The 25,853-nt window shown below is 37.5% G+C and overlaps 2 protein-coding genes across 3 annotated transcripts; both read left to right on the top strand.

Annotated features, from left to right (window-relative positions):
- The first annotated feature begins 12,666 nt into the window (after positions 1-12,666).
- Positions 12,667-15,651, top strand: si:ch211-117l17.6 (regulator of G-protein signaling 21). The gene is made up of 5 exons (XM_062424406.1): positions 12,667-12,743; positions 13,074-13,169; positions 13,529-13,584; positions 13,777-13,943; positions 15,392-15,651. Exons 1-5 carry the CDS (start codon positions 12,667-12,669, stop codon positions 15,575-15,577), a joined length of 582 nt encoding a protein of 193 aa, XP_062280390.1. The 3' UTR covers positions 15,578-15,651.
- Positions 15,652-22,458: 6,807 nt separating this feature from the next.
- On the top strand, positions 22,459-25,432 carry LOC133984488 (regulator of G-protein signaling 21-like). 2 transcript variants are annotated; one of them, XM_062423837.1, is made up of 5 exons: positions 22,459-22,660; positions 22,996-23,055; positions 23,356-23,420; positions 23,562-23,728; positions 23,995-25,432. In XM_062423837.1, exons 1-5 carry the CDS (start codon positions 22,581-22,583, stop codon positions 24,181-24,183), a joined length of 561 nt encoding a protein of 186 aa, XP_062279821.1. In that variant the 5' UTR covers positions 22,459-22,580; the 3' UTR covers positions 24,184-25,432. The 2 variants fall into 2 exon arrangements, with proteins under 2 accessions (XP_062279821.1, XP_062279822.1); XM_062423838.1 differs by lacking the exon at positions 22,996-23,055 and having other exon boundaries at positions 23,359-23,420.
- Positions 25,433-25,853: the final 421 nt, after the last annotated feature.

Genomic DNA, 25,853 nt, shown 5'->3' with positions numbered 1-25,853 from the left:
GAAAATAAGCATGATGATCAACATGTTAATTTTACAAAAGTGGAACCTCAAAGTTGGCTGCTGAAAGTTAAAATTCTTGCTGAGGCACCAAGCAAGATGCTATCCAATTTTGCAGGATAAAGATAAGTTGCCACAGTTCACATAGATTGAGTCATGGCCAATCTAATAGAGAAATAAAAATGGCTGGGGGACTGTTAAACAAAGATTGGTTTCAAGCAGACAAAAAAGGGAATGGGGAATATCTCATAAAAATGACATATGAACAGGAAAAGTTGCTGCATCTTTCCTCTCTGCCAGCCACTAACCTCTATTATTTCATATTCTGCCTTTCTCACTCTGTCCAGAAGCTGTACTTGTGTTTTTCTGCTGTTACCATCACTTCACCCCTGATCCCCATGGCCTCTTTAGCTCCCCAAAGTGTATATACATGCTCTCTAGTCCCAGTGTTTTGCCAATTCATTATTTGGACTTTTAAATATCACAGCAGGTATTTTGACTTGCCAGTGGGAAAAGCACAGATGTTACTAATTAACATTAATGACGGCTTTGTTTAGGTGTCCTCGTAAGCCGTGACAGTGTGAATGTGAGCCGTCATGCACCATACCAGGACCAAGCTGCTGAATGCAATTATTGATTCATTATTTCCACCTTTGCTTTTCATATATTTACATGTCAGAAAACGGTGTCTTTGTGCTGTAGTGTTCCAGCTTTATTGCAGTCTGAAATTTACAAGTTGAAAATTCATAATTCTGAGATTGAAGCATACCACAACTCACAACACTAAATACAAAAAAACTAAATTTCCCCAAGGGGATCAATAAAGTTTTCATCTATCTATCTATCTATTTACAAGCAATGAGCACGACTGACCGAAATAAATACATCTTCTCCCTATAGTTAACTAGCTTGCAACATTTATGATTCATTTTGAGATCATTCCACATGAATAAACTGTCTTATTTTATCTACAGTGTTTTAAGGCAGGAGAAATGCATCTGCTTAACAGTCCTACAGTGAAAATGTTCACATTCAACCTGGCTCCACAAGTACATGCTACTTCTTCTTGTGTTGGGCTGAGGGTAGACTGGACACTACAGTGACTCACTATTGCCCCTGTGGTACATAGTAGTATTGAGAGACAGTATGGGCCAAAGTTAGCTGCTTATCATGCTGACTCAGTAGATATCTCTGCAACACAGTACATTTATTTTTGACATAATGTAAAAAAAAAAAAAACCCTGTTATTTCTTTACATGCTGTTGATAATTTTAGTTAATTTAGGAACATTTTAAACTAAAATTATTGTAAAGTCTTACACATTATACCTTTTAAAGGGTTGAACACATTAATGCATTACTAATTACTATCAGAAAGTGTTGTGCTTGAGGGTCAATTGACTATAAAACTCAAGGCCATAGAGATTAATCAGATTAGAAGTGACCAATGACGAGTCTGTGTAGACAATGGGCTGGGGGTCATCTAAAATGTTTAAGTCTTTGCATTCCTTGCTGCATTGAACTGCACACATTGACCTCATTTAACCTGGTCTTTACATTTTCAATCTCTGTTCAAAACTGAGAAGGTATTTGAAGATCATGCATTTGAAAAAAAAAGAAAGAATCAAACTCAGCTGTCACCTCCTTAAATGAGTAAATGGCTTTAACAATTGGGCTGTGAAGAGAAAATGTTTTTTTTTTAAAAAGAAAAGAAAAGTCAACATGAATAGGATGATGATAAACTGCAAGAGTCCTACAGTATCATAAACAACTTAATGCTAAAATATTGGAATAAGTTTGGGGAGGCACATTTATTCCAAAGGGAGAAAAACACATACTAAGATGCTCTTTAATGTCAGTGATTCAGCTATGTTCCTCACTTCCAATCAGTGCGCCACAGTCTGCATGAAGAGTAAGGGGATTCTTTTGTATTTTTTACAGAAAATAGAACATAAGACTCTAGGGCCTGTTACATCAAATAATATGATTTGTTACTCTTACATTTTCCAACAAATAGTCAAAGCTCACAAATGGGTTTGGATTATATGGACAAGTATAATTTGATGTTTGTTTTGATGTGTTGAAATGGATCAAAACATGTACTAATTAGCATGATTTCTCATTGAAATTGACAAACCTATAGAGTCCCCTAAACAAGAGTGGATGGCGTATGTGATCAACGATCCAAATCCACCCTGTCCTCATACTTTTGAAAGTTGGAACGGAGGATTTCAGACAATCACAGGGTGATTATTCAAACGTATAAGAACATATGCAGTACCAGTCAAAGGTTTGGACACACCTTCCCATTCACTTGTATTATAAAGTGTGTCCAAACTTTTGACTGGTACTATGGCTTTTTGTGACTGAGTAAAAGAGAAAAATATCCATATGCCACAAAGAAAAAGTAGCATGGTGTGGCATTTACATAAAACCTCCCTGAAAGCGAAGGATGATATGGGAATTAAAAGTATTCATACATTGCTCATTCAGGGGGAGACATAACAATTCAAAAAGTTCTTCCCTATAACAATGTACACTTTGCACATTCACCTTGTTTTTCCTTCACTGGCAACATGCCAATTTTAATGTTTTTAATAGTAAAATACTAAACAAATTAGGTGGAAGAAATTCATGTTTGTTTTTTAGGTTTATGAAATTTGAGGTTATGACATTTCTTTGCCAAGCTTCTTCTGGATGTCGGCTGTTGTGATGTGCTAATCTTTGTTGACCGTGTGTGTGGGTGTGCATGTTGCTTGCATGCATGAAGCCTATCTTGGACCTTACACATAGTGTGTTGGTGTGTGCCTCTGCAGAAAGTAGTCGCCCTGGGCAAGGGATTCTGCAGGGAACTTCTGCCAGTCTGATTGGAGGTCCAATATTATCTGATTGCATTTCTGGTCCTGCTGGAAGTCAGGATGGGCTTAATACTCAGGAGAGATAGGATAGGATGGGTTCAGCAGGGAAGGTCAAAGAGTGGGAAGAGAAGAAGGAGAGAGAGTAAAGAAGGTGTAATTAGAAAAAGGACAGCACAGTCTTGATAGAGAGAACAGGAGAGGGAGGGCAAATAAAAGAAAGGGAGGTAAGAGTATTATGAGTGGAGAGAAGAAGGAAAGAAAGGAGTCAGTAATGAGAAAAGAGACGGATTTGTAGAGAGGGACAATGAGATGGAACAAGATGAGGGGCAAGGGAGGTGAGGGTATTAGGGGTGTCAGGAGGGAAAGGAGAGAGAGTTACGAGTAAAGAAGGAAATTAAGTCAGAGCACAAACATTGGAGGAAAGGTTGGAAAGGACAAGAGGGAGGCAGGGAAGCGGGAAGTGATTGGAAGAAGTGGCAGAAGTGTGGCAGGGTGAGGGGAAGGAGGACGGACGGATGGATGGACAGGAGGTGACTAAAGGGGGATTCAGAAGCAGCAAAGCCCCAGCAGGCCGACGTAATGTGAGCAGCAGAGGTAGAGATAATACCCTGGGAGTTTGGGCACGGGGAAACGCGAGTGGCAGAGTTCACAGTGGGTGGGAGATAAGGCAACCAAGTCTCTGCTGACTGCCGCAAACTGTTCTTTCTTCCCGACTGGGCAGGAGGAAACTTTAGACTGTCTTAACGCAGAAACTCCTAAAGATTAACTCCTCCTGTGGCAGACTTCCAGTCCTGTAATACAAGGCTTTAAAGATATATGAAGAGTGATGAAAGAGTGTTACTACTATCTTATAATCTAAAGACCCAAATTTGTCTCGCTTCTTCCTACCCAGTGTGCTGGGGGTGTGATTGTGTGAGAAACAAAGAGAGACCCTGCAGCCTTTGCGGTATCTTTATGTACTAAATACATGATATTGTTTTCATGATTTAGGCCAAAGAATAACCCTGTAAATTAATAGTCTATTTTGATAACTAAGTGTCCAAAAAATATGGCGGTTCCAGCTTCTCAAAATGTGACGACTTCCTGCTTTTCTTATTTATTTCTCTGTTTAACTGTAAATTGAATATGTTTGGGTTCTGCGCTCTTTGACAGAAGTTATTTGAGGATGTGACACTGAGCTCCTAGAAATTTTGTTTCAAATGTTGATTAAGCACAAACAAATGGATTGATGCAGTAAAATAATTTTCAGTTGCAGCCATAATCACATATAGTATCTTCAGCCTTTTATGTATGTATGTCTGAAATCTACTCTGCAAAAAGCCCCAGAGCAAGGTCAATCATCTCAGCAGCCTCTCTCACTGATATGATGTCCAAGATGGCTCCAGTGTAATTTGATTGCATTCATGCCTTTATGAAAATGCACAATATCAACTTATATGACACAAGCTCTATGCGTGTGATAGGGTAAAGAGTAAATATAATTTCAGGATATTCTATGGCCCCCTTCACTTTACTCTTAAGAGGTCATGTTCATTTCTCATATTTCTGTGAGATCAGGTTGCCTTAGTCGCAAGCAATGGAGAAGCAAAGGTTGCTGTGGGTTAGCTTCCCTTTTTATCCACTTTACCGGGTCAGTTATTCAGTCATGCCTCACTGCAATGCTGCAGTTACCTCACCCATGTGTACATAATGTTTATCAGTGTGTAAATATGACCACTAGATGGAGACAAATGCCTGGTTTTGTCAAATGTATATCAACAGCCTTATCACATTTTCACATCAGAAAAGCACCATAACTGCAAATGTTATGTACAGTGCACATTTTGCATGTTTTACTTCAGTTTTTGTATTTGTTTTGTACTTGTTTTCTTTCTGTATGGAATCACTGAACCCAGGACTAACTCTGACTTGCAATAATTAGTGCTGTAATTATAGTAATTATAGAAAAATAAAACAGCTAATTATGTATGGTAAATTATAATTTGTCATCTTAAAGTGAACTGAACTGCAAAAATGAGATGATATTTGCAAAGCGTAGGCTTTTTATCCTAAGGCTTATTTATATTCATTGTATTTCATGATTGGTAGAATCAGCATATCACATTTTGAGTGACTTCATCTTTTATTACAGTGTAAAAACAGGAAGAAGTAGGCAGTGTAATGTGTTAAATATTCCAGCTGACCAGTCAAACAGATCAGGAATTGAAGTGTGACACTCTAAGCAGGGACTTCTGTCTGGGGACAGTGGACGGTATAATAGGAACCTGTCAGTCTGACTTCCCCCAAATCAGCCCCGACCTCGTGTCCCTCGGCTACCGAAAGCTGTTTCACTTCCACACAGTCTTCTGGTGAAACACTTGCAACACTGAATCCCCACCCTGCCAGGCAGTGAGGACCTTGACGGTTCTCTGCAACCGCAACAATGGATGAGCAATCTGGAGGGCAGCATGCCAAGAGAATCACTTCGGAGATAATAAATGAAAATTGTTCAAAAGCATTGACGATTACATCTATGAAGACAGTGCTATGTTAATAATAGTAGGTTCAAGATCGTTCTGCTTTCCTGTCACTCTTGTGTCGCATTTCTTACAGTCTAGAGTTGTTTTGCTGAAGTGCACTTTCTGTACAGTGTGAAATAAATGGAAAATAGTAATATGGAAATAGGCCACCATAGCTTTAGTACACATCATTTCAGATTCTACACAATTCTGAAACTCTACTGCAGGGATGTAACATCATCTAAAAAAATCCAACATTAGGTGCTCATTTGGGTTCAAATTATGTGGCATGTAAGTTTCTGTTATGTTTTTACTCATAAAATCCTGTACATAACAAAATCTGATTATCATACCATGAATGGAATCCTTCAGAGTGTGTTTATGAGCATTTCTCTGACAATTTAAGAGGTTTACTAGACATAAAACCACATGACATTAATATGCTCAAAACTGTAGCACAGCCATTCTTCATCACATCTCTCATTGTGAGAAACAAAAACCTAGACTAAGGACTTCCTTTAACAAATGAGTCATTTGACCATGTGATATTTTCCTACCAGACACTTGTTTTTTTTTGTGTTTTTGTTTTTGCACTGTATTACCGAACACCTGCACCATATTATTTTTTGCATCACACCTTTTTGCTATGGAAGAAAGCTTTAAGAGCTATGTAATAAAACTACAACAAACTTATTCTCTGAAAACTTTGCAACTGAATGCTTTGATGTTAAAAAGGGGGGGAAAAAGTGTGCCCTAAAAGGCCTTACTTCCTCCCTCTCAGTTGTTCACTCACTCACACTTGTCATCTCGATGACAAGGCTAACTTTGCCCAGCTTGACGGAAAAGCTCATTTTAGGCAACAGAGGAATTCAGGCATAACCACACAGGGCCGAACAGACATTGACGAGCTAGCCTGTGTTGCTCATGAAACCACAGAGAGATTAACATAAATTGCAACGTGTCTTCACTTCTCACTGCAACTTCAGCACTTTCATGCATGACCCCGTTCTTGATGGGATCTCAGTAACTTAATTATTCCTGGCATTTGCTTTGAGTTATTAGTATTCATTAGCTTTGCAGAGGCAATTTTCATAAGCAACCACAGACTCACTAACAACAGTCTTATGTCTTCACATCATTTAAAATATCTCTTCAAAAGTTGAGTTACTGGGTGCAAAAGCTTTCACTATAGTTTGCGCTGTTTGATAACTCAGCAGATCACATCAGATATTGTATAGATCACATACATGAATCACTATGCCTTGCAGAATATGAAGACACTGCTTACAAGGGATTTTTATAGTGTTGTATGTTAACAATATAAGCAGTATACTAGTTCACAAATCAAATACTGAAAGTGTCATCCTTCACTATACAGTTACCATGCTGTATATTATTTCTGCCATTAGCATTCATATCTCACTAAGCACATTTCCTGTCAATCAGTCAGGCATACTCTGATGAAATATGTTCATGATTTCCCATTATTATGTAACGCTAATGTCACAATAGCGCCTCTGAAAACATCCGAAAGTTGGTGGTATAGCTTGATGAAAGAGAGCTATTGCTGACAATGGAGGGGAATTCTAGTGTTGTGAACATGATGCAAAATCACACAATATAGTTTCTCCTTTTTTCTTAAAAAATGGGTCAAACAGGAGACAACGGGATCACTCATTTTAACAATGAAATAAGTGGGTTTGTGTTTGTTATCATTGAGAGTGAGTTAGTTAGTTGAGCTTGTTCATGACCTTTCTTGCAAAAATCTCCACTCAAGGTCTAGTTAGGACATCTACAGCTCAACTTATGATATCAGTCAAAAGTAAGATAATGTAAGACAAGAAAATTGAAACTATGCCCTTCTTTATGCAAGTAGAACACATATGAAAAGCATGTGTGCATTCTGTAGTCACTTTGAGCTATATCAGCTAATGTATTGAGGTAAGTTATTTAGACTTTTCTTGTACTACCAACATGGAAGTTAACCTCACACAACCCCAACGACTAGTTTGATCAAAACAGATCAAAGGAAATAATTTGCTGGCTAGCTTTGTGTGCTTGTTCGCTCTAATAAAAATATGTTTTTATATACATGGTGGCACTACACTCCATTTATATACACGGTCGCCAATAAAGTTGGAATAAAATATTTGTTACCTCTTTCCATGACATGATTGTGACAATGTGATGTATTCTTAATAGATAAAGTGTATATATTCTCAAAATTGTATTGATCAATCTCATTATACCTGGTCAAAGGTGATTACTGATGTGTATAAATAGAAAATAAAAAGAGGAATGTGTCTGAAAGCTAAATTATTCCAACTTTATGGGCGACTGTGTATGTTCAGAAGCATTATAAAAAAAGGAAAGACGTGTTTGTTTTGTGCATGAAATCCAATTTGTATATCATTCAAGGCATATAATCAGCCAGTTCACTGTTACTGCAATATATCATTAAAGAAACAGAAAAATAGTGTAGTAGTTCAGAAGAACAAGGAAGAGGATGTTGAATTAATTAACAAAATGTCCAACGTGATCCATAAATCTGGCTAAAAATAACTCTTTCTTCATGCCCTGTTCAGCAAATATCTTTCCATCAACTTGTGGGCATCAGATGACAATTTATTTTTCTTTTCCCACGTGTCAGTGGAACATTTCATCTAAGTTGTTAAACGCTGACATGACTCATTTGGCTTTGTCTTCTTCATCAACACGGAACAGAGTTCAGCATCGATACTGTAAATAGAACTTTTATGAGTTGCACTAGACTGGAACAAAGCTGGAAAATTGTGGTCAGTGCAATTTTCCAACACAATCTAAAATGTAGTTTATGTTAGTGGAATATGGGATGGGAAATTTTAATTTTGAATAATTATGATACAGAAGAGCACTTTACTGCATCTCAGTTCCTAAAAACACAATTCACATGAATCAGTTTTCCTCTAATTCTGCAGTACAGAATTTGAGGAATTATAACTAACTTTGTGTTGTGTTACAAGTTATGGCTCCTATGTTGAGGCCATAATGTCAACTAAATTGCAGTTTGTATGTCCAATCTGTCCCTAAACAAGCCAGCAATTTGTTTAAGTAAGAAACAAAACTGAGGCTGATATATTTGTATCAGGCTCGTATGTTGACATGCAGATACTTGCATTGTGAGTAACATGGGCACCAGGGTCAGAAAAGCTGATATATCTGGCTCTGCTTATTTAAATACCTTTTAAACTATCTATGAGTAAGTTTCAAAGAGTACTGTTTTAAGACTGTTGACAGGCACTAATAGAGAATTGTAGTTATACTATACTAAACAGGATGGCACCACAGTTATAAAAAGAGGATGAATTTATAGATACAAATAACAATGTAGATACAAAGAAAATGTTAGAAAATTATAAAACGCCACAAAACTGTGAATAATAACTTGGGTTCACATATAGGCTTTGAACTGCTCCGTGACAATGCAAATGTTGCAATTTGCAAAGTTGTGCCACGTGTCTCTGAGTGTCACATGAAAAAAATGTTCTGTCATAGCAATACTTGCCACGCTCTGTTGATCTGCTATCAGTAGCACTTATCAACAATTTTTCCACTACTGATTCGACAACGAACACAGTCACACAGTTTGATGAGAGGTGATAATGACTCAATGACTCACTTCTTGCTGTATCTTTGATACAAGTGTCAGTTAGTTTAGTAAGAGTATGTTCACGGGTTACAGTGTGGAGTCACTTTGACTTGGGAGTGTCACTGGCAGAACCTGAAGTGGTTGAGCCCAATCTGGCATTTTCACTATTAAGTGAAAGTACTATCACAGCTATAATCAATGGTTCACCTCTCCTGGTGTGAAACTCCACACTAGTGGACACTATAGATGCAGCAATAAGGCCCTTTTTTCTCTTATAAACAACAATATTTTAAAAATAATTATTTTTGTTGTGCTTCTTTGTAGGCCAATATCTAGATAAGGTGTTAAAGGCAAATGTCAAACACCAGAAAGCAGAAAAATATAGCATGAGCAGTGGTTTTGAACTTTAAAAATCTGAGGGTTCACAAAGTGACTAATAAAATAGGAAAAAAATAAAACATATTTCACAATAATGATTATTTTTTTGTCAAATCCTTTCTTTTTTGTGAAATTATGAGTTTTACCTTTTCAGATATCTTATTAAAACCGGTTGGGGGTCAATTGTAAAATGTTGTAAAATATCAGGAACATTGGTGCTATTTCTAACAAGAACCCTAGTAAACTTCACGGCAGTTTACCACTGCAATTAGATTCATGTAAATTGTTTATCTCAACTGTCTGATCATGACAGCAGCTTCATTGAGAGCATAACTGAAAACAGTAGGTGGAAATACAAGAACAAAATCTCAAATTCAACGTGTCTTTTTTAAACAGTTTTCCAGTTATTGCAGATGGTCCAATTACCTCAATGTGAACATTTTTCATAGGAAATACATTCGGCTAAAGAAATAGTCCCAATTGGAGTAACACAATAGGCTAAATGAGACAATATATTTTGCTTGTTTATTTGTTTGGAGGTGTTTTCTACCAAAGGCAAAAGGTAAAAAGAGTAAGAAATCAAGTCCAATTAGTTTTGGCCCTGTTTCATTCTAGTGCTAAGCTGCATTAACTGGCTGCTGCTTGTAGATTTATGTGAATTACCATAGTCAATAAATTCTGGATTGCTTAGCAAGTAAAAGCATCCTTTTAATGAAGTCAATGTGGCAATAAATGCATATGAAATGACAACAAAGACAATGCAACAGCATCTTCTTTGTGAGCAGAATACCAGGGTTTATGAGAAATGTGGTCCTAATATTAAAGTAATAAATAAGCCAAACCGCAGTCTCATATGTCTTATGTTATCAAGGTATCAGTTAACTTAACGATAGACACATTAGAAGTATTGCACAACACTGCTGTTGCTACAACACTACCAAAACTTGAAAGCATTTTTACTATGAGAAAGTCGTGACATAGAGCTTTAAAGCATAAACACTGTGGATACACAATTAGCCATGAATGACATACTTTGTGACATTATGATTCACGTTATGAATGCAATGTTCCCTAAACTACTCTTTGCAGTCTCTGAACTTTCTTATGTCCCAGATGAATGGGCCGCTCAGTCAAGCATGCAATATTAAGGGTGTGAACCACCTAGTTGTAACCGCCCTGATCTCGCACGTGCATCTGCTGCAGCTAAAACTACGGTTGTAGTGTGGAAAGTTTGAAATGAACCCACTTCAGCATTCTACTAACCACAAACAAACCACTATACACAATAATGAGACCCTGAGGGAATCCTGAAAAGCACCACACACACCCATACAAACCCCCCACCCATACACACATTCACACTGACTTTACATATTGTAAAATTTCCATTACTCTTACAATCTGTGTCATAGGGTCAAAGAATAAGAGGAACTATTTCATTCTGATTTGCATGAATAATTAAGCGTGAGAAAAAATGTGTGCACGTACGAGTGTATTGATGCATACAAGAATCAAAGATAGAGGACAGTCATTCTCAGTTTCAGTAGTATAGAGACTTCCAAGCTTACTTCCTGTCTCTTTTAATGCTTTTACATACCTTGCTCTTATATGACTCATTGTATGTTTCATTTTTTCTAAGCATGTCTTCTTATAACTGATTTTTATAGTTTTTCATTTTCGATCACTCTCCTTTAACCTTGTGACACTTTAAATACAATCTGACTCTTGAGCTGTCTTTCTGATCTTACGAGATGAATGACAGACTTGTCCACAACTCTTATCTTCCATATCTAAACTTCTTTTTTTACCTACCTTCCTCAACATTTCTTCTGCAAAACCAGTTTGTTGTCTATTGTCCAATATAAAGAAGTATGCTCATAATTTCAGGATTAAAGTATATGTGACTGTTTGGAAAATAGTGTGTAAATTGTAAGTGATTTGATTTAGAAAAAGACAAGGTTTTCTTTGGTTGATGCTAATTTTTAGCTGTTTTCAAAGCCACCTGTCCCTTTTTAATTAGGCAATAAAAGGATTTTAAAAAGTCAGAATATTTATAAAAACGCTAATTAAAAGGTATGAGTCCCACTTTGACTATTACTGTATAATTCTCATGTCGAAGCCATCAGTCAATTGCTTGCCTTAAACTCATCCAAAAGACTGACTTTGACAAGCTCCAGGAAAATCACATCAATCTCACTCTTGCCAAATCTGAAGCATAACGCTGGCAATATTCTCTATTTTTGTTATTTTTTTAAACAAATCCCACAAAAGCACTGAAACCAATAATGACTTATTCCGTCTCTCGATTATTGTTTGGTAACAACCAAACATTATTCAAAGAGGAGTAAATAGAAAATTGGAGTTGGAGACTATTTTAAGCTGTGGATTTGGTGCCGCAGTGTGTTTTTATGGCAGCAGGATGGTGTACGTGGAAGTGACTCATGATAAATCACAGTGTTTCAGTTTTCACCCAGCCAAACAACGTGGCTCACTTTAGTGGTTTAGTTTGAATCTCTAGCAGTAAGCACTTGTTAGTAGGATCAACTCATTGTTGGTTTTGGTCTTTATTGACAATATAATATAAACAATACCATCTTTTAATCTTTAATCCTTTTAAACTGTATTTTTTTTATGAAAGTGAGATGAATGACTTGTCTGCTGTTAGCCTAACCGGTGAGTTTAAAAGTCAAGATGCTACAAAATCAATAATTACATAATCCTGCAAACACCTTTATCCCCACATAATAGAACCAGTGATATTAAAGTGACAGGTACCCCAGTAGAAATGATATGTGGGATGTGTTTTAATCTGTAGGTTTTCCTGGATAGCAAAAGCTTTGACAGTTGACAAATGTCTATGTATTCACAGTATAGTCATAACCCCAAACCTGTTTGAGGGCCCCTGCCCAGGTCTGGAACCCTTGAGTCATTCAGATTTTTGATCTCCATTCAGTGTCTTTGAAGTTTCTATATAAAGACACAAGACATAACACAATGTACATACCATGCATAACAAAATAATCAACAAAAGTGAACATTTATTTTTCCTTTAATTAGAGTCAAACAAATCCAACCCCACTGGAATTTTACAGCTGTGAGTCAGAGGTACCAGTAACTGAGTCTAGGCAACAGCCGGCTGTGTGCTTACCCAGATGGCATTTAGAGACCTGTACCAGCGCGCCCTCAGCGTCATAGGTATTACACCTTTCCTACCGGCTTAAGGGCAAGTACAGAAGTGCTCCGTTCTGTTTGAAGACAATACAACAGACTATTGTAACTCCTCGGAGGACCATACCAGAGATGTTAAAATGCCGAAACTTCTGTTTTCAAAGATTAGGTTCTATGAGATTAAGGATATAATGCAAAATGTAAAACGGCCCAAAAGGTAAGCCAAACAGTATAATGTATACTTAGAATGATTCGACTAAAGTGAATAGGCTTATGTTTGGTACACTGTTAAAATTGTGCTCATGAATGATGAGTTTCATGAATGTTTTCTAACCCTAACCCTAACCCTAACCCATTTTTTTTGGTAGTAACTGTAAAAAAAATAATTTATTCAGGCATACGTTACTCAATAAGTGCTGTTTAATATTTGTTTTAATACATATTAATATATATTTAATATATATTGTATTAGGATTGATCTATTACCTTCCTGGATGATTAAATTTACATAATAAGTATTCACATTGAAATTTCATCTGTTTTGCAGGATTGATATTGTTCTGAATCGATACAAGCGTAAAAAGGACATTGAGTGCATCATGGTAAACAAAACAAACAATGAGACGTGTCCTGCAAGATTCAGGTACTGTGTGTAGAACTGGAGGAGGTATCTCATTGTCCCCAGTATCATATCCATTGCTTGTCATTATTTTAACTGTTCTCTTACCATGTACTTTACCTTTTATGTTGTCTATTGTTGTTTTTTCTTTACCTAACAAGTCACCTTGTTTGAATGTTTGGGTGTTTCACTTGTATCTTGGTTGTATCTTGCATTAGTCTCTAAATTCATATTCACCATCCTGTGCATTTGTCAATCACTTATAAAGCACTTTCAATTGCATTTGACTTCTATGAAAGGTGCTTAATGAATAAAGTTTGATTAATTGACTGACTGAACTTCTATTAGAGTGAAACTTAATAATAAATTCCTCTTTGTTACAGTTGGCAGACTGACCATAAACTCCATCCAACTCTGGAAAAGTTGCTACTGGATAAAAGTAAGAAATCTTTTTAAAAATGACGGGCTAATGTTCAGTTAACAAAGGACCACAAAATGAATTAAAAAAGGAAAATATATAGGAATTTCAAATATTAATTGTAAGAGTGAAATGAATTTATCCTTTCTGTCTTTTTAATGAGATTTTAATTATAAATACGTGCTTGCATTTGACACTTTCCCCTCTGTACAGTCTATTTAGCAGCGTTCCACTCCTTTCTTCAGTCTGAGTTCAGCGAAGAAAACATTGAGTTCTGGCTCGCATGTGAAGACTACAGGGCGACCGCCTCACCGGACGAGCTCTGCTGCAAAGCAAAGGAGATCTATGAGGAGTTCATCCAGCCTGCTGCCTGCAGAGAGGTCAGTTTGACCGTCACATCAGGGTTCATGGTTCATGGAGATACAGCTTCATGAACAACCAGCACACATTTAGCATACTTAAAAGTCTTGAAATCATATTTCTTAATTAGATAAGCAGTCCGACATGAACCACAACCTTTTCTATCAAAGTTAGTAAACAGCTTTGGTTAATTCAAATGAAATATCTCTGGATTTGTGCTCTTTTCACAGGTTTGAAGTTGGCAGGGTTTAGTTTGAATAAGCAATGTCCAATTCCAATCAGAGCTTGACAATATTTGAGTCAAAATGTGATGACAGAGGTCGGGCTGTTTGCAAATTGGATCATATCCCACCCACACAGTCTTAATGAAACAGATTTGCTGAGCTTTTGAACACAAACTCTGTTGTTTCAGGATGTTTTAATCTGAACTTGATTGTTGTCATGAGTGTTTAATGTTGGAAATACCTCAGATTTTAATCTAAAATTTTAGGGGATTTAAATATGCAACACATAATCCCAAATATACATTACCTTTCCACCAAATTTATATTCCAAAACAGTAAAAAAATAAATAAAAAGTAGTCAAAATTTCACAAAATACATGCAATACAAGCAACAGGGTGGCAACTAATCGTCACAAATCTCAGGTCTTTTATGGTTCTTTCAAACAGCTGCGGTTCCAGCTCAGCTCTGTATTTTGATTTGGCGTCAGTCTACTTCTGATACTCTCTTACATACATCACAGGCTGCTGCTATCTACCAAATGTACAGTAAACTCATCATTTCTCATTGATCTGTCTGTTCTCCTTTTTTTGGTTCACGTGGTGTATCATTCAGGGAACTCAAATACTAATAACATTAGCTCTTATATTGTTTACTACTGTATTATGTCTGTGGTTGCCATGGGGATATGGGGAAAAGTTGAACCGTCATCGTCAAAATCTGCGAAGTGTTGTTTTTACATTTCCGTTTTTGTACAGATTAAACAAATGAGGCATAATGTGTTTAGTGAGCTTTAGAGGTGCTGGTAAACAGGTTTTTCTTTCATTTAGACATGGGCAACCTAGCTTGTTTCCTCTGATCCAGTCTTTATGCTAAGTTCAACTAAGCTAACTGTCTGCTGTGGATTCATATTTACTGTATAGACATTATCGTTTCCTCGTCTAACTCTCAGCAAGGATGTGAATAAGCAAATCTCCCAAAATGTTAAATCTGTTCCCTTAAGTTTACACATACACTAAATTATACGAAAGTCTCAATATGAACTCCTCACATCAGATGCAAACATCTGACACCTAACTCTACAAAGGATCATGTTTTCTAGTTCTTTTGGAGCACATCATAGTTTCATGGGAGATGTGAGAGCTTCATTTTCATGTAGTTTGCTACACATATGAACAGGTGATAATATAAATAACATACTACTTGTCCACTATACACAGAGTATTTTCTACTTGTTTCCCTGCAGATCAATGTAGACCACCACATTAGAGAGAAGATCAAGAAGTCCTTGGAGAAACCAAGCCTGTCCTGCTTTAATGAGGCCCAGAAACATGTTTACCTTCTGATGGAAAGAGACTCTTGCCCCAGATTCCTGCATTCAGATGCCTACCTGAGTGTGAAGCACAAATCCAGAACTCTATGGTACATTTAGACTATTGCTTACTGTATCAACACTGCTTTGAAAACAAAATCCCCACTTTCTGCCTTTTTGAGAGGTTATTTCACACTGTTTAAAAGGGGAAGCTTGGATCAAAATTGTTTGCTTTTTAACAGCAGGGCATCTCAAACGCAAACCGAAGCAATGTTTTCTAGCTTGTGCAGCAGTAGCAGCAGCAATCAGTTTGTTATTTTATGATGGTTGTAATGTACTGAGGAAATGTTGCGGAAAGTCATTAAGCAAAACAAACACCATGAGGGAAAAAGTAATGTGTGTGGAATAAGGGAACTGACATGAGGGTAAGTGGGTAAAAGAAAAGAGGGCTGTCGTTACTGTATGTGTGAGTTGGGAATATTGTATGTGTTAACTGAAAGTCTTCGTAAGTTGTGCAGTGTACAGAAAGACAAAATAAATGGTTTCTGATATATAACATCAAATTACCTCGTTTTAATTAATGTCTTAATAACAGTCAGAGATTTACAAAATGATGGCTTCTACACCAGTGTTGGATAAATATACGTTTTTGTGGTCATTCCTGCTCATCTATGTCGATTCCTAATAATCAGACGATTTCTAAATATGAAGGCGTAAACTGAAACGTCGGGCTTTGATTCATCAGAATGCTACAAAGGGGAAGTTGATGAGAGAATGGGGGAATTTTAGGTCTAGACCTGCTCAATGTGAAAAGTGCCCTGAGAAAACATCTGCTGTGATTTGGCACTATAGAAATAAAATGGGCTTGACTTGACTTAACTTGATGAAACAAGCACGCCTGTGTGTGGTCTTCCTCCTCCTCCTCCTCCTCCTCCTCCTCCTCCTCCTCCTCCTCCTCCTCCTCCTCTTTCAAGCAGTTAAGACTTCCAAGGCTACCAGCACCAGCATGAATATATTGGAGTTGAGGTTCTTCTTCATTTAACTATTTCCATATAGTCATCATTTTGAGACAGGTTTATATTTATCTGACTGACTGACTGACTAACTGGAGATGTGGTGATGGGCATGAATATATATGAAAAAAAGGATAGAAAAGTTTCCACAGCTCACCAAGCGGGGAGGTTCTGTTTTTGGTCACATGTCTAATATATCCTCTAATTAGGTGCGGAGATGACTCCACACACCAGCCGTAGGGTTTATCAAACTGGAAAAAAGTAACCCTGCAGTAACCCTTGATCCCACTCTGTTCTGTAAATGGCTTTATTCCTTAGAATTGTGCCTAAAAAGGAGTACTGAAGCAGCTAATAATAACTCCAGGGCTTAAACGACAACACCGGAGTCATCAGACAACCTGATGCGTAACAGATCAGCCTGAATGTGCTGCCTTGTTAGGGGAATAATCTCATCACCCACAGACAATGATAGGAGAGACGTACAAGTGCTTTACTTAGTGAAATAACCTGAAAAAGTTGGCCCTTAGTAAAATATTATAATGTTTATTCAATGATCTGATTCAATAAACATATTAAAGAATAATTCACTTAAAAAAAAAAAAAAGTTATATAAGGTAGATATAAGTTGTTGGGCCACTCAACTTGTTGAAAGTTTGGAAACTTTTTTTATTTCTTGTAAACACTGTTTAGAGACACAGTGCCAAAAAGTATGAATCACATATTTGTGGAAATGTCTTTTTTTTCCAATCTTATCTGACGATGAGTAAGATGTGGAAATCCTAGTTTGCGTTAGTTTTTATATTACTACATTTCACATTACACATCTTATTTTTTCTGTGTAAGCTTATTGTATTTTCTCTTTGTTAACCACAAACTAGAACCAAACGTCAACTCTACGTCACTAGACTAGACTTTTCAATGCCAGTGTTTTTTTTGTTTTTATTATCTTTTTATATTTTTTATGTCCAATGCCAATGTTTTTTAAATGTAAATATTGTGGTTATTATGGCAAATAAACCATGCTTACTGTGTGGTTAGGGTTAGAAAATAAAATATATGATTAAGGTTTTGGAAGATTAAGGAAATATAATGGTTATTAAAAAACAACTATTTTAATTGACAGTCTGTGACGGGAGACAAACTCCGGTCGTCTGCATGAAAGTCGGACTTCTTACATGCCCATCCACCTCCATGTCCTCACCCATCTGTTCTGCCTATTTCCTGTTGTTAGTATTAAATGTATATTCTGAGTATAAACAAAACAACAAACAATGCACAATGTGAGACATCATCAGCCTAAATGATGTATCTCAGTAATCACCTGTCACACCTGATATTCATTATCTGTTGTTTCCTGACGTCTCTGCTTACTCCTGATTGTGGTTTTAAAGGAAAACACAAAGGTAGGATCTGCAACAATGGCTGGACCCTTTTTGTGGAGTAACTAAAGTCATTATATGTTGAACATTTTGTAGACATTTCCATTAAAGATCCATCAGAAATACATAAAACAACAAAAGAAGAAGAACAAAAGTCTGACACAGACATTGTGAATTAATTTTGGTTTGTTAGACCCTGATTGGAAATAACATTGTTGTTATCCACAATGATGCATGTGTAACTTACTCCCAAACTGGTATCAGTATTATCCATACTACATTGTTAAAAGTCATTAAAATCCACAATTTAAAAAATCAACAAAAAAAACAACACAGACTTAGTTCATTCACTCATTTCTGGTAGCAAAAAGCTTTTAAAAAGCCTAAATGCCTATTTTTTTCTTCATGTGTAACTTTGAGGCAAAAAGGTAACAGTAAAGAATACAGCACAAACAAGAGTTATTAATATGATTCATAGCATGTTCAGCCAATCTACAAGTAAATCACATACCAAATGTAAGGCACTGGCTACAAGCCCCAACCTCTTCTTTTCAAGTAATAATTAATAAACAGTTTTATAAGCTTTGATTATGCCGAACGCCACAGTTATTTTAGTGGCAGTGACTCTGAGCACGCTGGGGATTGTTCCTCTAAGGTCTTACGTCTCCTGCATCACATGGCGTGCCATTCTTCACACACAATCTGTCACTGTTTTCTCATAGCTCAGCACAGTTACCATGGTAGCGAAAAGGAAGTGAGAACTGTCAAGAGAGTCACACTTGGGGAACTTTACTACCGGATTTGGATGCTAAAGGCTAATGTATTTCATGTGTCTGCTGTGTTCCTCCTTGTTGAAACCCTACACACACAATAACGCATAAAAGTAGGTTCAGGAACACGCTAATATGGAGCATGAGGGACAGTTTTCAGTTGAGAGTGTTTGGTGTTCCTTCGAAACGCCTCAGTACTTATAACCGTGTTTGGGCAAAAGAGGGAGAGCTGCATCAGTGAAGCCAAGCCGAAGGCCAGATGTTAACAGGGACAGCCTGTGGCATCAGGTGGTGAGCAGGGGTGATAGCAGTCGGTTCAGACAAAAATATTAATTTAGCCAGGTTTCTGATATCAGTGCTTCTGTGAGATGTTTTTAATCACCTTCTAAATCATTTTTTTTATTTCCTCTTCCTTTTCAGTTTTCTGCCAATTTCTTGTTTTCTATTTTCTAAACCCATTAAATCATTAATTGGTGGAGTAATTAAATGTAACATAACTGTATTGCTTTTTCTATTCGCTCTTCATTTTTTTATAGGACATATTCTTAAAAAATGATTTTACTGTCATTTAGATCAGACCTACAAAAAGAAGATCTTTATCACCATGGACCTAGAAACCGACTGTGTGTAAATTGCATTTGCATTGGACCTGTGCACCTATGACAGTACATTTTCAAATGTATTCATAACGCCAGATATTAACCACAGACTCCAGACAATGACAGTCTTCCTGTCTACATTTGTTTACCTTCTAGTTCTCTGTATTGCCAATCTAAAGCTACTTTTATTATTTATATGGGGGGGGGAAATTACAATAATCTGCTGTGTTAAGTAAATGTAAGTGCAGGTAAAAAGACAGAACACCATCTTCAGATGTCTTGTCACACAAATCCAAGAGTGGAGTAATGTGGTGACATTTTCCAGGGATTCCATGTCTTTCATGAAGCTACCAGGAGCAACTTTAAATGAGTTATACACAGAACAACTATTGTCTATATTTGAATAGCATGAGTGGGGTCCAAAACATTTCCAAATTTGTAAAAAAAAAATTTAAAAAAACCTTCAAAGTGAGCACTTCTACTTTTCCTGGAAATATTTCCTGTAGTTACTTTTTATCACTGTGTCTGGAACATCCTGCATTTCTTCCTGGATTTCTTCCACAGTGGCAAATCTTCCCCTTTTTTTACAGTCTCAGTTTTAGTTTCACCAAGTCAGCAAATCCGATAACCACACCCTCTTCCCATGCTATGGGAATGCCATGGGAAGTTATGATTTTCTACCAAAGCTGTGCAGTCAAGACAACAGCAGAAGCTGCAGTCCTCCGCTACTATCTATTACCTGGAAGAGCTAGCTATCATGGTTTAGTGCATTTTGCTGCTGCTTTTGAAACAAAAAACCCCAAAACAGGTAATATACTGATTCCTGTGGCTCTAAATTTAGATTACAGAAATGTGTTTCTAGTTTAAGGTATGATATGACTTCAGGATCAGAAAATCCGTTGCCTAAATTCACACAGCTCATATTTCAGTTTCAGTCATCAGCAGCAGCCTTTACTCTAATGCCAGCAAAAATATTTGCCATAGAGAAGCACTGATTCGTAGGAAACATGAAAAGTCAAGGGTCAGAGCTACTAACACTAATTTGAGCTCTAGTCATTTGCCAAGACACTGTCTAGTTCACTGCAGGTTCTCACAATATAATTCAATATCCAACCAATCCCGGTTATTTCCCTTCACCCCTGCCTGTTCCCAGTCTCCTGAACAACTAACAGACGTATTCTAAGAAGGCTGTTGTCTGTCAAATGTGTATGAGTCAAAGTTGCCATTGGCGTTGAGACCCATGCTCATTGTAGTACTTGAACTTGTTGGCCATCTCTCACTCATGGGATTTGATGTTACAATTTCTTAATTTTGAGATGAATTAGCCTCACCGAATTGAGTCTATAAATCACTGTGACTGTATACAGAGCAGCCCATCCTCACAAGAAAAATGACATAGGTTTAAAATTCAGCCAGCGAAAATGACCTATGGTTATGCCATCTAGTGGCTGTAGTAATTATGACCCGGGGAAGTGACGCAGTTCTGATCACATCAATATGAGGTAAAGATTTGCTGTATTAGCAGGCGGGTTGAGTGGATGGCTGGATCAACAGCTAGATGGCAAAAAGTGGATTTAGCTCCTGGATGCCGCTGTTCATTTCCTGCTTCCAACTACAACATTTTTTAAAAACCGTAACAGTGATTGTTTTGTCGTTACTGTTCTCTGTGACAACAAAGGTTGTGTAACTTAAAGGACGTAAAAAACAAGTTTCAAGTGATCGTTTTAACACACACCATGATCTTTCCCAAGCCCCAACTAAGGCTGTGTCCTAAATAATCTCCTTATTCGCTCAGTCACTACTCCCTCCATAAGAGACACTAAATAGTTTACTCAGCAGTGAGAAGCAAATCAAGATTTTCGGACACTAATTGTTGTCATTTTGTGTCATCATCACCATCAGCTGTAGAGTCGCGTGACGGTAGTTTTCATATTCTTAAAATTACAGGAGCATTGCATTGTGGGATTGTTAGTAGAACGTAGTGAACATGCTGTGGACGCTGCTTTATTTGTTCCATTGTGGAATAATCTTTAGGGCACTGAACAGTAGATATATTTACATACTCAGCATTTGGACACTCAAATAAAATGGTGAAAGGTAAATGTAATGCAGAATATTGTAAACAGGAAGTGACTTCAGACACAGCCACAGTTTTTTTTGTACCTAAACCCAACCAGACCTTAACCACACCATTATCACTCCATAGAAACTATAATTTTTTTTAACAGGCAATTTGTAACAGTTTTGGAAAGCGACATATTATGATGCTATGGGTCAGTCTATTGAGTACAGATACACTTGATGTATTTGTTTAATTATGAGGATGTGTTGACATAGAGATACTATTTTTATTTAAATTTGAATCATTTTGCAACACATTAACTCATTAGTGTTGTCAAACAAAAAAAAACGAGAGCAAATGTCTGAACCTTTTGAGGGTTTCCTTGTTTCACCGTTGTACACTAATGACAACACCACATAACACACAGGTATGCATATATTCTACCCTCCATATTAGGATTTCTTTCTGCAGTTTGACCGTGTCGAAAAGTTTTGACTAACTAATAAACTACTAATACGTTTGGGGCTGACACAAGAGATATGACGTTGTGACTTCTGACTTTCTAACTTCCTGTGGTTGTGAGTCCCAATGTTGCAATCCATTTGTTTCCTCTTTGTCTCATGTTACATGAATTGCCGCCACACTTTGATGAATTTCATGTTGTGGGATGAGTACATGTTGAAGTTTATCTAGTATTACAAAGACAAAAACCTTAAGAAAACAGAGAAAACAGAAACAGAATAGTAATCTCTCCATTTGTCTTCAACAGGCTTCGCTTTTCAGTCCCATTTCACAGAGCTACCAAAATGCACAGCATGAGAAGGTCACTATTTGCCTATCACAGTCGCTGTTACTGTCATTTGCATCTGTGCTGCCGGACTAAAAATAATGCAAACACAGCATGCTTTCAGCCACAGAGACTGCTGTCTCTTTGGATTGTCCAGTTAGGAGGAGGGAAGGAGTGAGGATCTGCAAATGGAAAGGAAAGGTAAGCATAGGAAACTCAGAGATATAATGGGGAGTAAGGCATCAAGAGGAGGGAGGCATACATGCAGTACAGTGTGAGTATGTGTTGTTTTTTAACAGTTAGGTAGGAGGAGAGGAGAAACAAGAGAAGGAGGAGGAAGGGGTGCTTCCTCTTCAGTCTGGGCTGAGCTGCTGATGTATCCCAGCAGCCCCGGACCATAGCAACAGGAAACCTTAGTATAAAAAGCTGTGTCGGAGGGGGAACCCTCCTAAGTGTCTCTCAGCCACAGCATGACCAGGACCGAGAGCCTGAGAGTGTGGACTTAACAAAACAATGCCCAGCCTAATCGTCGAACCACTCAACACACAGCACTTCATCATGGACAGAGATGACAGGAACAGAAACAAGAACATGTGAGTGACACTTTTTAACTCAAGCCGGATGACGATGAGTTGTTTTTAGTTAATGTATCTTCTGTTAAATATTAGACGGTGTACTTTGTAATTTTTCTGTTTTGGTTCTCACAACAAATATGTGACAGTCAAACACGACAGCATACACAGGAATATCATAAATGCTTCATGGTATATCCTTAAAAAAGTTAGTAACGTCATCTAACTGTCAACGCCACATGCTGTCTTTTATAATTACCAACATACCCAACATTCTTTGACAGATTCACTTGAAACTAATTATACTGCGGTAAATCCAGCTGGGATATATTCATGCATTTCTTATCTTTACACAGTGGAAAGAACTTTATGTGCCGACTCCAGTGCATGTTCTCACACTCGTCAGGCTCTGAGAGGTAAGGAGACTTATTGAGTGTTTTGCATACATTTCAGTTTTAAAATAGCCAGCCTGCTCCTATCATTTCCATCTATGGCATTATGAAAGGATTCAAATGAACTACAGACACTATGTTTGCTTTGGCACAGCACACATGCACGCCAACATATCCCATGGTTTGACATTTTTGTATGAATTTGATTTGAAGCACATCTGCTTTGCCTTCTTGATTAGACCGCTTATGTGTCCTAGCAGCACCCGGCTTTATTTTACCCAAATTTGATTCCGGTTAAGTAATCCAACTTGCATTTTCTCCCAGCAGGCTAAGTTTAGAAGATACCCAACAATGGTCACAGTCACTGGAAAGGCTTCTGGAGTCTAAATGTAGGTTGCTTTTCCCCTGAGGTTGAGAATACTGCTAGAACAGTAAATTATGTTTGTGAGAATAAAGAGTTTAAAGAGATTTTTTTTCTTTTTAAAGCTGAAAAATATAACGCTTGGCATGTTTTTCTGGACTTTCCTCAGATGGGCTGGCCACTTTTCGTAACTTTCTCAAATCTGAATACAGCGATGAGAATATTGAGTTTTGGCTCACCTGTGAGGACTACAAGAAGATCAAGTCTTCTTTCAGAATGTCCTCGAGGGCTAAGAAGGTTTATGAGCAGTTCATCAAAGCAGAATCTCCTAAAGAGGTAAATCCAACTCAGACAATTACATTAATGCACAAAATCTCATGAGCACCTCCACCCAATTTTAACCAACTACACATACACACGCTCTACCTCTATCTTACATATACTGAGGTCTTTATGTACCGCTATATCAGATTCAATTATGAAGATACCTATCAAGCACTGACAGAGTATCAAAGAAGAAAAGAGCCTGCTCAAATGTTGTATCTCATATCTCTCACTTTTGGCTCAAATCCCCTCATTCCTATCCATCTGCCTCATTCCAGATCAACATTGACTATCACACTCGAGAGCAGATCAAAAGGAACGTCAAGACTCCCACCATGCATTGCTTTGACGACGCTCAGAAGATAGTTTACGGGCTGATGGAAAGAGACTCATACCCGCGGTTCCTCCGCTCTGACATTTATAGAACTCTCCTGGAAAGCCTCGCCACCGAAGCTACGAAGGGATGAAAACGCAGTTGACGGGAAAGAGAAAGGACATTAAACCCATAACTGGAATGTTTGAGCTCTTTCAGGAGGAAGGACTAACCAAAAATAAGGAAGGAACATCAATCAGCACACCACACAGACAATTTCAGAGGCCTTACACCTTGGCGTCGTCACTAGATCCAGACTCAAACTGTGCCTTAGTCCCGCTATGGGGAGGATTTCCATACTGATCACCGCACATCTGAGGACTCTATAAGAAGAAGATGAACAATGTACCATGTTTGCACTGGATGTGTACATAGGTAAATTGACTTCTTCTGACAATGAATGAATCAGCAGGCGGCTGACGCCCGCTCTGATCGTGGGGCTGCGTAAGCAAATCATGCAATGGGCAGCCTTTGTCCTTCTTTGCAGAGGTGTTTCCTGTGCAAATAGAGGATGTAAGATGCAACAGCCATACTCAATTAGTTGTGTATGTGTGAGTGTGTGAGAGAGAGAGAGAGAGAGAGAGAGAGAGAGAGAGAGAGAGAGAGAGAGAGAGAGAGAGAAACAGTATTTAGTTGTTGCATTCATCTGCCACTGACACAGAATAAGCTGTCACAAAAAGAGTTGGCCAATTATCCGGTGACAGCTCAAAGGAAGACAACAAATCCATAGTGGACAGAAGACTCAATAGTAATATGTCATCATCAGTAAAGGGTTGCAGAAGGCCACTTAAGCAAGAGGCATTCTGGGACACTTTAAAAGGAAATTTCTCTTTCTTTCTTTTTTTTTCTTCTTTTTTTTAATAGATTGGACCGCAATGGGGTTTCGAAAACTGATGCTGATATGTTTTAGATTTAGGCTGCCTAATAGAGGATATTTTGTGCCAATCTTCAATATCTTTAAAGTCAGTGACTAGTCTTAATGTCATTCCTCACCGCTGACTACTGGCCATATAAGTCTAAATCAAATCCTTACAGCACTGAAATGTCATGAGTTGTGATTTTATGTAATAAACCAGTTGAGTGGAATTATTATAGAGATAGGATGTTTCACATTGCATGACAGGATGTTAAAACGTGATGTATACCCTCAGAATAGGCCTTATTACTGCTTTCCAAAGCACATTGTTTGAATGTATTCTCCGTGAGTTCATAGTTAACTTAAAAAGATAAACAATGTATTATTTATTGTTATTGGTCACCTTTTGAGTACAAAGTTTGTTGCAGTGTTGAAGTGCTTGTTAAAATATTAGTGATTTGAATGACATTAAATTATTTAAATTGCCTACTTGGAACAAAGTGAACTTTCTTCTTTTTTTCCATACACACAGAACCTTTAATTTCTTCTCACTCATATTTTTGTGCCTGTGTGTGCTCTGAAATTCAGTCTCATGGTCTGTTTATAGTTGATGGCAACACACTTCCAGTGAAATAGATCTTAAAACACAGCATTAGAAAATGAATGTGCTGTTTGCGTAATGATTGGTTGTTATATGTTTAAGGCAATACTCCATTGCATAAGCATGGAAACATAAAGGCTGTGCCAAGTTCTGGTAGGGCGAAGACTTATGTTCATTGCTATGGAGAAACAACTACAGTGCCTTACTGGCAATACTTCACAATCCATCATGTTTAGTGACAAAGTACATATACAGGGTATATAAATAGGGTGTCTTGTCTCAAAATTAGATATTTTTTATACATTAA

The sequence above is a fragment of the Scomber scombrus genome, chromosome 8, assembly GCF_963691925.1.
Source record: "Scomber scombrus chromosome 8, fScoSco1.1, whole genome shotgun sequence".
Lineage (NCBI taxonomy): Eukaryota > Metazoa > Chordata > Actinopteri > Scombriformes > Scombridae > Scomber > Scomber scombrus.
The sequence above is the reverse complement of the archived record's forward strand: the minus strand, read 5'-3'. Positions and strand labels throughout refer to the sequence as shown.